We start from the raw sequence: 14,247 nt of genomic DNA, 5'->3' as shown, positions 1-14,247 counted from the left end.
ATGGGTGCACGTTTGGCTTTGAAATCCCCTCCACTTCGCTGAACCCTCTGAATTGCAGCTAGTGTGCACGCTTGCTATCATGCTTTATAAAAACATACACACACACACACACACACACAAAAACAACTCACAGACCTTATCAGTATTCTGCATTTTCATTAAATACAGTGACGGTATCTATACAGGATTTGGAAGTTATGACCTATAATCGGTTCAGAAATGAACCTGCTGTCTGTGAATACAAGTATAGAACATTTATTTAGACATTTATTTTTGATATACTGTATCTTAAAACTGTAGATACCAACCATGGCCGAGATTTGAAGTAGTTGACTTTCTACATATAAATGATTCTACATAGGGCTTCATGTAAATTAAACCTCTAGTGTAATTTCTGTATTATTTTTATTGTTTCTGGTTGGGTGCTTTGCCTCAGGTATTTACAAATGATATGGAATTGCAAATAAGTGACTAAGGGTTGCCTTGCCATCCACACGAGAGGAGGAAATCACAGAAGGTATTTTTCCGCGTTTTCTTGGTATAAATTAAAATTTAATTTAGTTGCCACTTAAAAATGGCCACCGTATTCATCTTTTCATTATTGCATTTCCACAAGATTTGGCTCCAATTTTTATTTTTCCTTTGCCATTGCAAGCTCATTGTTTCTCTACACTATTCATTTTAGCCACAAAGCCATTTAATAATTTTACTAACTTTGAAGAATGTGAGGAATAGGGAAAGAGAAATTAGTTGATGTCCATCACATGCAGATCTAAGGCTGCGGGGAAAACAGTATGAATGAAACTCTGTAGACGTTTAGACCAGAAAATTGACTCATACTCATTGGTGCTGAGTATATTTGAGGTGTTTTCCTTCATTTTAAGCCTAGAGAAACATTCAATATTTTACTGTACCACACTGTGTGGGAGATTACACGTTAAAGTGTTAAACATGTTGTATTTTGTAAGACAGGAGCTAAAGATACGTCACATAACCTTGACTTGCTCTGTCTATATTACAGTTCTTTTGAATCCATCCAATACTTGAATCCATTTCTCCTGCATGCTCTACTGTGCATCTCTAAATGCCTGTCTGAGTGATGTTTAGCACGGGTGCAGATAATCCCGTAATGCAGGTTGAAACCCTGAGACTAAAAGTCTGACAAAGTGGTTACGTGTCCAGATATAATATGACACTTAAAGCCACTTAAACGTGTTGTCTGACTCGTGCTGAAGTGACAAGTCAGAGTGTGGAGCCTTGGCGTTTTAATCTTATTAGTTGCGGCGCAGAAAACGATCGGCATGACAGTGATGCCTTTGTGTTCTGTAAAAAAAAATAAAACAGGCTTGAGGTGGGTCTGACACTTCAGTTAGGTGGCGGTTAATTGGATCCCGTCGAAGCCAGAGATTATACGAGGTTTTATTCAAGATAATATGTAAGGTCTTGCATCAGGAAATACTCGTGTGCAAAAAATAAAAAGGAGAGGCAAACTTGAATGTTCCCATGTCCAAGTTACTTTGTGTGAAATAAATCAAACCAAAAATAAACAATACTACTACTACTGCTCTGTAGTGAAATATTCTTAGACGTTGCTATTATGTAAATATGAACACAAAAAGGTTCAATTCAAATCAATTTATACAGCGTCAAATATAATCCAAATTGTTTCAAGGTGCTTTACTGAACCCAGAGCTTGACAGTGATTCCACCTCTTATTTCTTTTTAGATGATAACAATTATGAGCAGATTCCTATATATTCCTTTACTGCTGTGCAATAAGGATTTAAACAGGAAGTCGACTAGTCGCTGATCAACATGGCAATAACAACACGGATGCAGAAGACAGGTGAGGAGCCCAGTGAGTCATTGCAGCAAACTAGCAGCGGTTCATCAAGTGTGTGGAAATGCTTCACTAAAGATGAAGCTCATTCTACTGTGACATGCAGAATATGTAAGTGAGTACTGAAATGCAACAAATGTACTACTGTAATGCATAATGCACATCCGCTAACGCTAAAAGAGGAACAGTCCAAATCCCCTCAACGGCAGTCAGTTAACAACTTCACCAAACGTCCAGCGGTAGCAGAGAGAAAGAGGCTGCACATCAACAATTTGCTGGTGAATTTCATTATCTAAAGTTATTAGACCTTTAGCTGCAATACATGGAGAAGGATTCGGAGATATACACATTTTTTTATCCTGGCTACAATATCCTATCTTACAACACGCTGTGAAGTATTATTAAATGCTACTGACAGGTTATATCTGCAGCGGACAGTATAAATATAAGCTCCACAGCTTCTTCTGTGATGCTACAATATGTATTCAGATCAAGAGCATATAGATTTCATTGTTGCAAAGCATTATGTTCTATTGTGGTTTTATGTCACTGACTAGTAGTCGACATCGACACAACTTTCACCACATATTAGTCGACTTTAAAAAAAATCCAAACTCATTCAATCCCTAATACCTGGTAAGAGGTTCATAAAAGTGGTTAATAGTCAAATAAAATTAATTAAAAACAGTTTGTGTGAAAGTTTGTGTTCCACAGTCGAAGTTGATTGACTGTGTTGCAGAGATACACCACAACCAGAGAGTTAAAATGTTGCCATGTTAACCACAGGTGTGCTCACTGACTAACACCAGTATGAAGGCACAAACAAAAATTGATTTAGTAATATTCGTAGCTTTTCTTTTTCTCTTCGACTCGTACTAACTGAGCTCATGTGGGTCTAGTCTTATAGTTTTATATTTTTCATCTGTTTCAAGCTTCTCTAATGTTATCATTTACACACAGAGCATTAGCAGTACACAGAAACATACATTATCAACAAGTGCTCTCCAAAGCCCATCAATGGATGTGTTGAAAAGTAGCAATGACTGCTGTGTGATCAGTTAACCTTGTGTTACAGTTTTTGTGTGATTCATCCGGAACCCGGCCTGTGACTCCTCAGAGTATTATCAGCGAGGTGACATTTGCCTCCCGGTGATTGTTTCAGTCTCAGAATGTTCCATGGAAGACTTGAAGTCTGATATTGTTGTTTTGCGAGCTCTGAGGTTTAATCAGTGCTTCATTAAAGGCAGGCGCAGCGGAAAGGTCAAGCAGTTAAGCCTTTGTGTTTTAAACACAGACACTGCTAACCCACCGTGGGTGTGCATGGACAAACATGTTTTTGCGCCATGTGGCTCGTATCCAACAAGTGCATGGAAACACAGGTGAGGTAACGCTGTGCCAAAGTTAATACAGTTCAGTTTGAAATGAGGAACAATCCTTATAATTATAATAATGTAAATTCAATATACAAATGAAGACAAAGCTTTTCTGGCTCTATAATTTCTAACTACACTAAATTGTATGACTTGATAAAACTTTTTTCTTTTTAACTCTCGATAACAACTATTACAGCTTTAATATTTTACTAGAAATGAACAGTATGTTGAAACATGTGTACAAACTGAAAAATGTTTAATTGATAGAATCCGGCAGGATGTACAGTTAAACAGGCTTACCATGGGATTAGCGTGCATTAATGTAATAAGTGTGAATGTGGCACAAGTAGATGTGATCAACGTGCAGCAGCTGGTAAGAGGCAGGCCCTGTGAGGCCAATCTGCTTGCAAAGAGGGCTTGATACCAGTTTAACTTTTTGATGAGGTGACGTCCCCGTCTCGGACTAATCTTGTTTGGAGTTTCTTAAACGGCCGTCGACGAACTGCTAAGCGTTCATCAGACAGAGTTTAGCGCCTGTCAATACCGAAAACAATCTGTCGTCTGTGCAGACACGGACCGTATGTACATGTGCGGTTTTGTGGTTTAAACGATCTCTCTTTCAGTTTTAACAAATGTTAAAATTTTACACGTTTGTTTTAATTAAAATGTTGAATTTTCAGCACAAGGGCACAAAAATAAAAATCTGAATGAATACAAAAAGCTGCCGAAAGGCTGCAGCCAAATGGATATGGTGATATGCTCTTGTAAGCACATATAGGTTTAATTATCGAATACTAATTATTATTATACTACATTATACTACATATTATTTATAAATTCAAGTATAGAATGAGAATAACTATTGTAATGAAAACTGTTTAATGCTTTATGCTGAATTTTCCTTTCACATTATGTTTTACAATTATCATTAAACATATCATATGATTAAAAGAAATTAATGCATTATATTGAATATTATCAGTAGTCCATCATGCATCACTGTAAATGAAGCACATACATTTTTTATTTATTTATTTATTTTTTTTGCAAATGAGCACAACCCACACTGCATTTCAGACTAGTTAAAAATGTCTCTACTTACCCCCGTCAGCTGCATCACGTCCTTACTAACCTCGCTCTTATAAAACCATGGTGGATTGGTAAGTCCGTATGAATATTTAACATTTTTCTGCGCTGAGTAAGCACCTGCACAAACACTCCATGGAATGCTAACATCTCGTCTCCAGGTACTCCCGCCAAGCGACAAGGTCTCTCTATTTCAGTTAACAACCACACCACTGCTCTAAATAATCTTTCCTTGACACAGAAACATAGAGCAGTGGCTTCTCTGCGGAAGGCACCTCGGCACAGAAGCGCTGCAGCGGGCTTTTGCACAGATATATTCCCCCCCTGATTGATCACTTTAGGACTCGGGGGGTTCAAAGCCGGTCAAGAGCAGTTTTTGGATGCGACGGGAGCTCTTTCACCCAGGGGACCTCAATTGACGTGATGCCCCGTGCCAGATGTCCCCGGCTACCCTGGGTTACCTGGAGGAGGTCACATAAGTCGGTGAACCTTTCCCCTCGAAGTTCAGGGTAAGCTCAGGGGAACAGCAGAAGGCTGTACACATCGGTCGAGGTTAAAGTGTGAGAGGATTTAGAGTGAAGGGTGTGAATTTGTTTTAGATACCGCTCCTCTTTTTTTTTCCCCCTTTGCTCATTTTGAACAGCATCAAAGCTTCCGGTGCACAGCTCCAAACAGATGGGGTTCCCTTCATACTGGCAGAACTGCACACATTCACTGCATGGGTCTCCAAGTTTTGCAAAGGATAAAAACAACCTTTTCTTATGACTGTGAATACTTATTAATACAACTACACTGTAAGCTAAAAGGTTGTCTGTCTCTCTGTGTTAGCCCTGCGATAGACTGGCGACCTGTCCAGGGTGTACCCCGCCTCTCGCCAGATGACAGCTGGGGTAGGCTCCAGCAGACCCCACGACCCTTCACAGGACAAGTGGTTACAAAAATGAATGACTGAATGTGAACTAAAACCCTATGCACTCGAATGCACTCTAAAATCTGCAGAGGTCTATGGAGGGTGGTGGAGAGGTTGGAGGTTAGGTGGCCAATGTCACTGTCACTGGAGGAGTAGTGCAATAACATACCCACGTACTTACATACCCATAAACTAAATCTGAATTGCTTGTATGGGCTCACGCAAACCATCCAGGGAAACAGAGACTTTTAATTTGCAGTGAAAATATAAAAAAACTAAAAAGTATTCGTTGGATTTCTCGCTCTGAATGTTCTGCAGCTCCAGTCTGGAGTGCGGTCACTGTCATAAAGCATTCATCAGAGCCGCTTTTGTTCCCTGCACTGACCTCGTTAAAAAGTCTGGAGATGAGCCACTGCTGAGACAGAGAGACAATGAGACACGCAGGACCGAATGCGGCTCACAAACTGAAACAAAGCCGACAAAAAACATTCCCGTTCGAACACAGACAGGAAAGCGCACGAAGATCTAAACGGAGGCGCTGAGAAGGACGACGCTAAAAAAACACAAACAAAAAAACGATGCGTCGCGAACCGTGCAGCAGCCCCGTTTGATTTGTGTCTCCTTCAGCCGAACAGCTGAGAGACAGACTGTGAGGGGTGATGTCATCTAGAGACAGCTGCTCTGCAGACATGGGCAGCAGGCACACGAGCAAGAAAACAGCATTCACGGAGCGCAGAGTGTCTCCAAAGTCATCTGCAGCGCCATCATTTAAGGCGGATAGATTTTAGAACTCTGTCGGCATATTATCTTCTTTCCTATACTTATAATCCCACAGATACAGGAAGCCTTCATGCAGATGTTAACTTTCACTGGAAAGAAGAGGCACACATAAGGAAATGGGGACTGGGATTTTTTTACTCCTCAAATTCAGTTTAGTTAAAAGGCTTTGACTCAGAGTCGTGCAGACATCCCTGTTTTAATATGTAATATGCATCAGCGACTCCTCATGCCAACTCTGCTGACAATGTTTACCAATCTGACAAAGACTAAAAACATTTCCAGGATATTTTACTTCTAATCCAGTTAGTTAATTTAGCCAGTACGCAATATTGTTTCAATTGGACTGGAAAGGACTGTCTGAGAGGTGCAACACAAACACACAAATCAATGCAAAACTTGAGTTGTATATGAACAAATTCCTACGATCAGCTTGAAGGGTTACTACAAAACTGCAGTGAAGTAGAAGTCCAGTGTAGCACTCCATTTGGATTTCAGTACACGGTGTGTTTCACGCAACAGTAACAGATAGTTCTCCAGACAATCAGAGCGTTTTAGTTTGTAAACAAGGCAACTGAAATATTCTTTTCAAAGAAAAGCCAAAGTATACTGTTAGCGTAATACGATGCTGTGCTGAACAATAGGCAAGATCTTTCATCCTGGTTTTCAGCAGCAGCTTCTGGCTGGAGTCTCAGCTTGTTTGCATGAGCTGCAAGGTAAGTGGGGATAACTTTATATATACACAACGATCAGCCACAACATTAAAACCACTGACTGGAGAAGTAAATAACATTGACCATCTTGTGACAATACAATGTTCTGCTGGGAAACTTTTGGACCTGGAATTCATCTGGATGCTACTTAGACATGTAGCACCCACTTAGACCAGACCAGACCAGGCACCCCCACCCCATAGCAATGGCACTCCTTGATGGCAGCAGGACACCCTCAGAAGGCCCATGTCCATTCTCTGATGAGTCACAACTGTTTTGGAAGCACAAGGGAGACCTACACAATATTAGGAAGGTGGTCATAATGTTATGCCTGATCAGTGTATACAAGCCTCTATATAACTATAGTGTCAAAAAGAGAGCTATTACTATAAGTGGACACAATATTCAGCTTATTTTGTAGGAGTAAACAAAGGGAGGACATGGTGGTCTGTGTTGCTAAAGCTTGAATTTCATTCAACTTGATGATCAGTGAACTGTGAGATCACCACAGGCTAAATGTGCAGTCTTCTTTGCGAAGAGATATCAGCCACACTGACAACATCTCCACCTCCATTTCCCTCTGCTGCACTGAGCCGCACGACCTTCTGCTCGTGCACATGTGTGCCGAGACATTTTCTTAAAGTGGCCCTCTTAGTCTGGTAGCAGGGTGGAGAGATGGGGGGGCACTACAATTAGGGAGTCATAAACGATGAAAGCGCGCACCGAGGCAACTTAAAGCGTATTTGTGCAAAAGTCATCCTTTTACATTGACAGTAATCACAGTGGAGCTGAGTCCAGTCACAGCAGTCCAGGCCTCAAAGAAAGGTCACAGGAAGCTCTAACAGAACTGTCCTTGAATGCACCAGTGATCAGTGGACAGGATAAAAACACTTCTCTGTGAAGAGCACAGAGAGTCCTACAGTCCTACAGGCCGTTGGAACTCTGAGTGATAGGTGGAGGGTAGGAGTGTGTGCTCTCCGCTTACATAACAACTCATCAAGTGCGGAGTCAAATGAGTCAGTGAGTTCAACATTCAGTAACACTTCATCAAATAACTGAAATATATCTGCTGGACATTTTTTAATTAAGTTCAGTCTTTTCTTGATCAAATCACAGATTTCTATTCATTCCATCGTGCTAACGCTTACAGTTTCATTTCATTTGGTAAATACTGTGCTATGATGCACTATGAGGTATTACTGTTTATAACCAGAGACGTGTTGCAGCTTTTTTTGTTAGTGTAGCCAAAAGTGTCTTTAGATTGTCTTCAGTAGCTGAAATGGAATTAGGAAAGAGTGGTGTCGTTGACATGTTATCATTTGCTCCTTAATAGCTGTGTAGTTGTTTGTAATTAGTTAAAGGAAATCTATAAAGAACTTTGTAATGTCGTATTAATTACAAGATGTGAGGAACCAAAGGGTTCTGACACTGTCTAGTTGATTTTAAAAATCAGAAAATTATTGCAAAGAAATTTTAGCAATGTTTCATTTTATAGGTCCTTATGTTCTAGCTAAATTTGTCAACTATCTGTGAAGAAAAAAAAAAACAACTCAATAAATAATCTGAAAATTACAAATAAATGATGGGAAATGGAGATATTGTTAATTGCCACGGTTATTAAATAAGGTGTTCAGAAAAATTAAATATCTGATAAAGTAGTTCATCCAGAAAACTGACCCTCAGTTTAGTAACATGAGTAACAACAATAGAATAGTAGATTAGAAAGAAAATAAGCCATGCAAGAGACGGTTCCACTTATGTTCAAAATTCACCACCAGCCGTGTGTTTCCATACAAACATAATGCAAAAGGCCTGTGGATAAAAACATTGTACATGCCATTGTCTTGCACATGCTTCTTGCGCAATACCCTGGCTCATATAACAATAAAGATCTGCAATAAAAGTAACTGATACGGCCTGCAGGACATGCACGCCGGTAGGGCGGTCTCAGGACTGCTTCTAGAATCACAACGATAATTTTAGTGTCTAGTTCACCTCACGTTACAGATAATCATGATAATAGCACAGTTTGATTTGTCGACCGTCTCGTCGCGAGACACAAACCTGAGGGATTTTCGCTGCAGTGAGAATGCTGTTCAATCCAGCGGCACGGCAGCTCAGAATCATCACAAATATTTTTGCTTTCATGTTCTCCCCCCACATCTAATCACTTCCCGTTTTCTTTCATAAACACTTCATGTAATTATTTAATAACTAGCGAATATCGCTATGTCTATTTCCGTTCTGATTAGTACCAACAGCTTTAAGACTTAGTAATATTCTAATAAAACACCCAAATACCAGCTAATTTTTAGAGAATTTTTCCAATTTAGCTGGAAAAGATGAAATACAGAACCAGTAAAATGGGGTTTTACCAAATGACTTGTTGCAGAAATTCCTCATAGACTCTCAAAAGCTAATCGTTTTATCACTAACAATTTTACTATTATTATTATCACTATAGATTAACGTCCTTTTTTTCTGCCAAGTTTACTCACTCAGGGAAATAACGTGTTTATGTAACTGAGCCTTACAAGATGAGCAGTCATCATGAATGCTTATATAATACCTAAAAGTTGCCATAAATAAGTTTAATTGATTTAACTTGTGTTTTTCTTTCCTATACCAACCACATCCCATTTTAATTTGAGCTCTATTACATTAGCTGAAATAATAAAAAACAAAACATCACTGTTCCTAAGGACATGACTGGCCTCCGTCTGCATCCATTTAAGATACATTTGTGCCAAATATTCCCCACTAGTTTGTTAAGTGGATGTTTGTTAGAGAAAGCCCACCCCCCCCCAAATCCGAGAAAGAAGTCAAAACACATTTTCCTAAATGTCTCCAAATGGCTAATTATCCAAGATATCAGGTCCAAAGAGAACCCGTCACGACTTTCGAGGACATTCACCAGATGTAAAGCAAATCTGAAGCAGCTCTTCAGCTCGCAGTGAAAAGCAACACATCTTCTTCATGAACGCTCCAAAGCACACCCAGACTGACAGAGAGGAGTGGGGGGAGGGGAGGAGGAGGAGGAGGAAAAAGCAAGTGCTGAGAGGGAGGATAAATATTACCATTTTGAATGGCCTCATCTTTCCAGCGGGGGGAGCATTTTTCTGCTGGCTCTAAAATAGATGGGAGAGGCACTTTAAAAGAAAAGCTACTTGCTCAGTGGAGGGAAAAAAAAACAGGTGAGAGAGGCAGGCTGATGCTGCTCTGCTTTTCACAACAAATCAACAGCATTCAGAAGCAAGTCTAAGAAAAACAGCAGGTTAATGTGCAGCGGCAGACACATGGCGTTGTCACAGTCTCCTGGTGTTGCAGTGAGTTGGGGGGATCGGGTTCGTTTCCTCGTGTGATACGTGTGAGCTGGTGTCTGTTCATTATGCAGACTCTGATAGCGTGTGCTGGGTCAGAGAGGGCAGCGGCTAAATCCACACACGACGCCCGATTCACCCTGAGCCACTATCTCTGTTGTGTAAACAAATGCACATCCTGCACCGCCTGGTCAATGTATGAGACAACGTGTCTGTTTGCAGTGCAAACGTTTTTATGATCTGTGTCGCGGTCTTTGATTTTCCTAGTTCCTAGGAAAGGTGTGCAATAGTTCGAGCTGAGCATTTTTTGCTCTCTAGCTATTTATCGGTTTAAGAAAGACGTATTTGATTTCTTTCATGAGACTGGGCTGGGATAAAAAGAATTTGACAATATCAGCTGAAAAGTAGTTTTTATTTTCTCTCACATGGAAAAGTAATTTGTTTTTTTACTCTAAGCAGGTGGTGAGGACGGTGCAACACCATCGGGTCAAACTACTAGAATTCAAGTGATTCCTCTACACATGGTCAGTGGTAGGAGCTGTGCACCATGTACAGTTCAGCTGCCGAAGACATATACAGAAACGTCTCTGCTGGCAGCAAAAGGTGTTATGGGTAACCGCAGATCCACCACTCAGACGCTGACTGGCTTATCTAACGACCGACTGGTGGTAGGTTTGTATGCTTCAAATTAGAGTCAAGAATCAAGAAGATTTTGAGCTTGTAAAGAGGCGCGCACAAGTAACGCACGAGTTCGACGTTGTAAATCGCCTGCACGATAAACCTAAACAGCAATTAAATGTGCAGTATAACTGTGTACAGATAGAGAGCAGAGTACTAGCCTCAACGGTTCTACATTGTGTGCTCAGGGCCGTGACACAACAAGCCAATTGTCTCGTGTACAGCTGCAGTTAGTGCCCCGCCCTTTACACTTGAATCTAACTCATCTGAACAAATATTTGGCTTGAAGAGGCGCTCCATTGATTTAGAACAGTTGAGTAGTTGACCTTTACTAGTGATATCAGTGGCGCTGTAGCAGCTGAACCAGGAAGTTCATTCTTGATCTTGTGGTCAGGCAGTTTACAAACGAACTCTCATTTCCTCTATAACGATAAGGAGTCACGGCAGCACAGTCATCCTACAACTGGTTATGTGTAGAGTGCCTAACTAGATTTTGAGAATAACAGACAAGTGAGGAACAAAATATAAAACTAAATTAGTTGTATGTTCTGAAGTTGCACTATGCACAGTATTGTGGTGATTAAAGTTGAGCTAGAGGTTATGCTCTTAATGCAGCTTCTAGGTCTTTTCTAAGCAGGCAGGATGATGTTTCAGAGGAAACAAGAAGTGCTTGTTGTTTGTGGCATTTGGAGACTGTGACTATCAGCTTCAACATCAACTATAAAATTAGTATCACTATTATGATATTTGGGAACAAAACTGTTAGGTCAGAGACTGTGAGTGTGTGTTTTGGTGGGGCTTATGAGGCCAAGAGTCCTACCTGACATACTGGTGGGATTCAGGGCCAAGTCGTCATCCTCAGAGCCTCCTCAGACATCTGGGTACCTACCTAGCTGAACACAGAGCCAAGAAACCATCAGTCAACAGTGTAAAAAGCTCACAATAGTAACACCCACGTCACGCTCACAGCTCATCCGTCCCTGCTGTGCCACTTTTGAAAGACTAAGATCATGCGGAAGGGGTGTACTCGGTGTCTTCTGCAGTGAAACGGTGTGAAAGACTGTGTGGGGTACCCCTGGTTTCATCTCAGGGGAAATGTAAGAATGCAGCTCTGACTGTGTCGTCAGTTTATCAGGAGCTGGTCAGGTGTTGTGGCTCATGTGATACCGTTGCCTCTGTGTATGGTGGCATCTAGTGGTAAAACCGTGAACACCAGTTCACGCGGCCTGAACAAATATCTGAGGACTCAGGTGCTCGTTGCGGACTTTTTTTTTTTGTTTTGTTTTCAAGGCTGAATTGTTATGTCGTCCTCCTTCGGCGCCGCGTGTCGTTATAATCGCACCGCATGCGCTTTGGCTCTAAACAGGATCTCACGCTGCAAACAGAGACCATTTAACCCGGCACACAGTTCCATTCCTCCAGGCGTACAGTAAGTGTTCCATTTGATTTTCTGATTCTTTGTCTTGCTTTTTGTGTCAACATGCTTTCCGGTTTAGTAGCTCTTTTTCATGCTTACTTATATAAAGTAGTTGTTCATAATCCTGAATGTTCCATAATCCTATTTACTTGCACGTTTGCTGTGGTTTAGTTTGGGATTAAGTTTATTGTACTTATTTTAATACTATCTGATCTGTTAGTATAGGATTTTTTTTCTTCTTCTTTTTTTTTTTTTTTAAAAAAAAGAAACACACACATAAACAGGGTTGTTTCCTAATCTTCGTACTAAGGCTGGTCTCTGTCAGTTGTTTTCAAGCGCCTCGGAGATTGAGGATGGACACAGTTTAGTTTGTGGCTGTGTGTACTCTGCTATTCAAGGCACCCACGCCAGACAATACACATATTGCCTGCGTCAGACTTTCAATTTAGTTTCAGTGCATCAAAGGGACACATTCTAAACGCTGAGATTATGGAGACGTCCTCAAAGGGCCAACACAAAGAGGATTTTACACTGAAGCAGCCATGTCACGGCACGAGCAGAAGAGAGGCTGAGACGTATGCCATATTTCATTTCATGCTCATTTTCATTCATTTACAGATTATTAAATGTTTACTATATGTTTCTCAGCTCGCCAGGAATTATAGAGGGATATTCACCACATATGGGCTAGCTGTGCGGAGGAGATCTTTTTTGTTTTGGTGATATATACGTACAGCGGTGTAGGGTTTAGCAACTCACAGCAAGAAAGTTCTGGATTTGATCCTGGAGTGTGCGTGTTCTTGGAGATTATCTGCGTGGGACACGTTTGCTGGGTTAATTTATAACTGGTGATTCTGAATTGGCCATAGGTGTGCTACTTCACGCTTGTTTGTGTTTCTGTGTTAGCCCTGTGATAGATTGGCGACCTGTCCAAGGTGTGCCCCTCGCCCAATGATAACATTCAGCCCGGGGGTCAAAACCAGCCGGCCAGAGGGCCCAGTCTGGCCCGCAGGATGAATTTGCAACAATTACACTGAAGACATTAACTGCTATTTTTTTTTTTAAATAAAAGTAACTGCTGTTCCTAATTTGTCCACTAGGGGTTGAACTGTTTTAGCAAGAGTTACGGACGTAAGACATAGAAAAAAACAGCAGATGCTCCAAAATTGCACTTGTTTTTCTTTAAAAATTTCCGGTTGTTTACAAAATGTTTTGTAAAAGGATAGTTCATTGAATGCTAAAACATTAAAACATTTTCATAATTAACTTTTTTGCACTACTATTATGTTAGTGGTTGACATCAAATTGGGCGGTATGTGGCCCCTGAAATAAAAATGAGGTTGACACCCCTGCTGTAGAGGAACACCGGTAATGATGGATGACAAGGATGTAGTAACTGTCACATCCAATAATAACCACAACCATGAATGTACAATGGATATTGTTTGTGTAAATACACAATATATTGTAGCACGATTATTACTTACGCTGCCGAGGTTTACTTTTGTCTTTTTATTTCTCATGTATATTTATTTTTACAGCTGAAATGTAAATTATAAAATGCTGGGCTTGAAGTAACAGACGTTCTTGCTTGTCTTAATTTACAAAAAAAAAATAAAAATGAAATGGATAAAAATATGACAATTCTACATTCAGTTCATGAACTATGCGTCCAGTTTGTTCAGTTTCAGTTTCCCAATCTATGCAGATGACTCCCACGCGCATTTCTAGTTTCTTTGGTTACACTCAGAAGCTCTTCTTATCGCCAAATATCACATGTCCCCACACTTAAACTCATTGTCTCCCTGCTTGCATTCATTCCTGTTGTCAAAATCTAGGTGTTATCATTTTTTATCTGCAAAGAATGTAGAAACTGTTAGTCATGCTTTTGTAACTGTTACTTATATTCCTCTACATCGAACACAGCCTAGACTCTGTCTAGTCCAGAATACCGTGACTTCTCACAAGATTCAACTTGAGCGCGAGCATGACCATGATCTCACCATCTCTATATAAGACGCCTGCAATTTTAGAACAGATTCCAAGGTCTTAATGATCACTTTAGGTATATATTGGTCCTGCAGACCCCTCAACACAGAACAATCTGTCACAGCAGACCGGGCAAACCAGCAC

At 40.5% G+C, this 14,247-nt stretch overlaps 1 protein-coding gene across 1 annotated transcript in view; it reads right to left on the bottom strand.

The window, feature by feature from the left end:
• The window catches only part of thrb (thyroid hormone receptor beta), a 114,159-nt gene that overhangs the window by 16,894 nt on the left and 83,018 nt on the right, over positions 1–14,247 (bottom strand). The window contains exons 3-4 of the mRNA XM_084563187.1: positions 11,518–11,590; positions 9,777–9,827 (exon numbers count right to left, since the gene is read on the bottom strand). Coding sequence (XP_084419313.1) covers positions 9,777–9,827; positions 11,518–11,524 — 58 coding nt within the window. The 5' untranslated portion in view covers positions 11,525–11,590. The remainder of the gene's footprint in view (positions 1–9,776; positions 9,828–11,517; positions 11,591–14,247) is intronic.

The sequence above is a fragment of the Chelon labrosus genome, assembly GCF_963514085.1.
Source record: "Chelon labrosus genome assembly, chromosome: 16".
Lineage (NCBI taxonomy): Eukaryota > Metazoa > Chordata > Actinopteri > Mugiliformes > Mugilidae > Chelon > Chelon labrosus.
This window is presented reverse-complemented; position numbering and strand designations above follow the sequence as displayed.